The sequence below is a fragment of the Hyaena hyaena genome, unplaced genomic scaffold, assembly GCF_003009895.1.
Source record: "Hyaena hyaena isolate Hyena2069 unplaced genomic scaffold, ASM300989v1 scaffold_888, whole genome shotgun sequence".
Taxonomy (NCBI): Eukaryota; Metazoa; Chordata; class Mammalia; order Carnivora; family Hyaenidae; genus Hyaena; species Hyaena hyaena.
In genome coordinates this window covers 646,485-649,503 of record NW_024081521.1, presented here as the reverse complement: position 1 = coordinate 649,503, position 3,019 = coordinate 646,485, and the positions used below count along the sequence as shown (strand labels likewise).

The 3,019-nt window shown below is 36.1% G+C and overlaps 1 protein-coding gene across 1 annotated transcript; it reads left to right on the top strand.

The window, feature by feature from the left end:
• The first annotated feature begins 1,715 nt into the window (after positions 1-1,715).
• LOC120222544 (olfactory receptor 13C3) lies at positions 1,716-2,723 on the top strand. The gene has a single exon (XM_039220415.1). The coding sequence runs from the start codon at positions 1,770-1,772 to the stop codon at positions 2,721-2,723; it is 954 nt and encodes a 317-aa protein (XP_039076346.1). The 5' UTR covers positions 1,716-1,769.
• Positions 2,724-3,019: the final 296 nt, after the last annotated feature.

Here is a 3,019-nt window from a genome sequence, read left to right as displayed (position 1 = left end):
AAAGGATGTGCTCTATGTATTCCTAACTTTGGCTCAACTTCTCACTTTCAGGATACCCCATGTCTCCTCTTTTCTTTTCTTCCAAACCTGTTTAATTCTTCCCATGCTTCCAGATCAGGCCAAAATCTGAAACTTCTTCCTTCTGGGAAAATTGATAATTTTCACTCAAACTACATAATGTAATCATATTTATGATATTTTTCATATGTACTTTTCCTATATCCCTAACTGAATTGTGAGCTTTGCAATGGCAGGGACTTTACATTATTCTTTAGTTTATCCTTTCTGTACTTGGAACATGATTAGGTTCAAGGTAGGCTGTCAGTAATATTCTATAACTATTGTAGTAGTCTGGCACAAGTTGAAACTACTTTTTTTTAAATGTGTCTTTTAATAATATTTTTTCTTAAGAGTATATAACAACATGATATGAATTTGGACCTTTCTGTAAAACACAAAAGTATATTCTTGTTACTTTCCAGGTTCACATGCCAATCCATAATAAGGTAAAAGAAAATCAGTATGGGTCAGAAAAATCTGGATACTCTGTCATTTCAGTGTAAATTAAAGCCTTGCTACTCAAATGCTTTCAAGACCTTTGCATAAATACTACTGTCCACTTATGAGAAATGGAAAATCTCAGGAGCTGCCCTGAGAATTTAAAGGTGTTCAAGATACCCAGATGATTCATATGCATATGAAAATCAATGAAGCTCTGAACTAGATTTTTTAAAGTAATCTTCTTGTCCAGAGTGGGGCTCAAACCCATGATCCTGAGATTAAGAGTCACATGCTCTTCCTACTGAACCAGCCAGGCACCCCTATGAATTAGATCAGAACTGATCTGAGCTTTGGGCTCCACTTCATAATTTACTACCTTGTTAACTTGGACAAGTTCCATCTTTTATATTTAGAAAAAAAATGGGGCTAATATAAAGATGATTATATTTTGTAAATCATAAAGTGAAAGATATACACACATATATACATAATTATATAAAATATTTAAGCCGTATTACTGTTTTCTTAGATTGACTTAAGTCAAGATACACTGTGATGCTACAGACAAAATAAGGTAGAGACTATGTAATATCCTCCAAAGATTTTAACATTCATGCAGAGCTAATCTGTGCAGTGGTCCTGTCGTAGGAACAGTCACACATGATACTAAGAGGGGGCTGGAATATGAGAGTAATAACTAACATTTAAATGGACATTATATTTTAGTTTATGCCATTGAATTTATTATTATTAAATGTCTATAAAATTAACAATTAAATGTACTAATGTAAGGTATGTAGAGTCAGGCATAGAATGAGATATATACCAAAAATATCAAAGCTGCTGTGAAATTTTAACCATGATGCAATTACTGAATCAAATGCCTGGTCTTTATTGAGTAGTCTTTCGCCATCTCTACTGCTTGCTTTATGAGGCAGATGAAGTCAGGCTCATAGTTGGTAACTAGTCAGGAGTTTTAGAAACCTCAACCCAGGAGTAGGTCAACAGCAAGAAAGGTTACTTCTGTATGTTTGTCTGATCATAGGTAGAGTTTCACCTATTAGCAAAGGGCATCAGCCCTTCCATCATTTCCAATTTCATTTTATTCTAGTCACACAGATTGTTGAAGATGACTGCTGTCAGAGCTCCATGCAAACACTCCTTAGAATACCATCTACAAAATGAATTGTTAAGGTATTTTGTAATATTTCTTAACAGTGAATATATTTTATACTAAATCTTCCTGTGATATCCTGAAAGCAGATGACATGGATAAAATTAACCAGACATTTGCATCAGAATTTCTTCTTCTGGGATTCTCCGGTTACCCAAAACTTGAGATCATGTACTTCATTCTAATTCTACTAATGTATCTAGTGATTCTAACTGGCAATGGTGTTCTGATCCTAGCAAGCATCTTTGATTCTCATCTTCACACCCCCATGTATTTCTTCCTGGGCAATTTGTCTTTCCTGGATATCTGCTATACATCCTCCTCTGTTCCCTCAACTTTGGTGAGCTTAATTTCAAAGAAAAGGAACATTTCCTTCTATGGATGTGCAGTGCAGATGTTCATTGGGTTTGCAATGGGGTCAACAGAGTGTTTCCTCCTTGGCATGATGGCTTTTGATCGCTATGTAGCCATCTGTAACCCTCTGAGATACCCCATCATCATGAGCAAGGTGGTGTATGTACTGATGGCTTCTGTGTCATGGCTCTCTGGTGGAATCAACTCAATTGTGCAAACATCTCTTGCCATGCAGTTGCCTTTCTGTGGGAATAATGTTATCAACCATTTCACATGTGAAATATTAGCTGTCCTCAAGCTAGCTTGTGCTGATATATCCCTCAATATTATCACCATGGCAGTATCAAATATGGCATTCCTGGCTCTTCCACTGATAGTAATTTTTTTCTCCTATATATTCATCCTTTACACCATCTTGAGAATGAACTCAGCTACAGGGAGATGCAAAGCCTTTTCTACCTGCTCAGCGCATTTGACTGTGGTGATCATATTTTATGGTACTATCTTCTTCATGTATGCCAAACCCAAGTCTCAAGAATTTCCTGGGGAAGACAAGTTGCAAACTTCAGACAAGCTCATTTCCCTGTTTTATGGGGTATTGACCCCCATGCTAAATCCTATAATCTATAGCTTGAGGAATAAGGATGTAAAAACTGCTGTAAAATATATGCTAAACCGAAAAGCTATTCAGTAAGTATATCTGACACATAAAATGTAGATCTTTTCATAACAGGCACAAAGATGGACTCATAGGTCAACGTGTTAAGTCTCTTTTTTTGGAGAAACTATGTTTAAGGAGAGATATTTTTATTCTTCACGTTCCCTCACGTTGCTCAGCTAGAATTACTGGGAACAATAGTTTGCTTTAAACTCAGCTTCCAAAATGTCCTGATCTAGATTCCACAAGGATGGTGAATTCCATTAGAATCTCATCTCTTGTGATATTTGAAATGAGTGTTTCTGGTGTTGTGTGTAGAAACAGTGGAAAAC

Excerpts from the sequence above, each read along its gene's own strand:
- LOC120222544 (XM_039220415.1), top strand. The coding sequence starts at position 1,770 with ATGGATAAAATTAACCAGACATTTGCATCAGAATTTCTTCTTCTGGGA.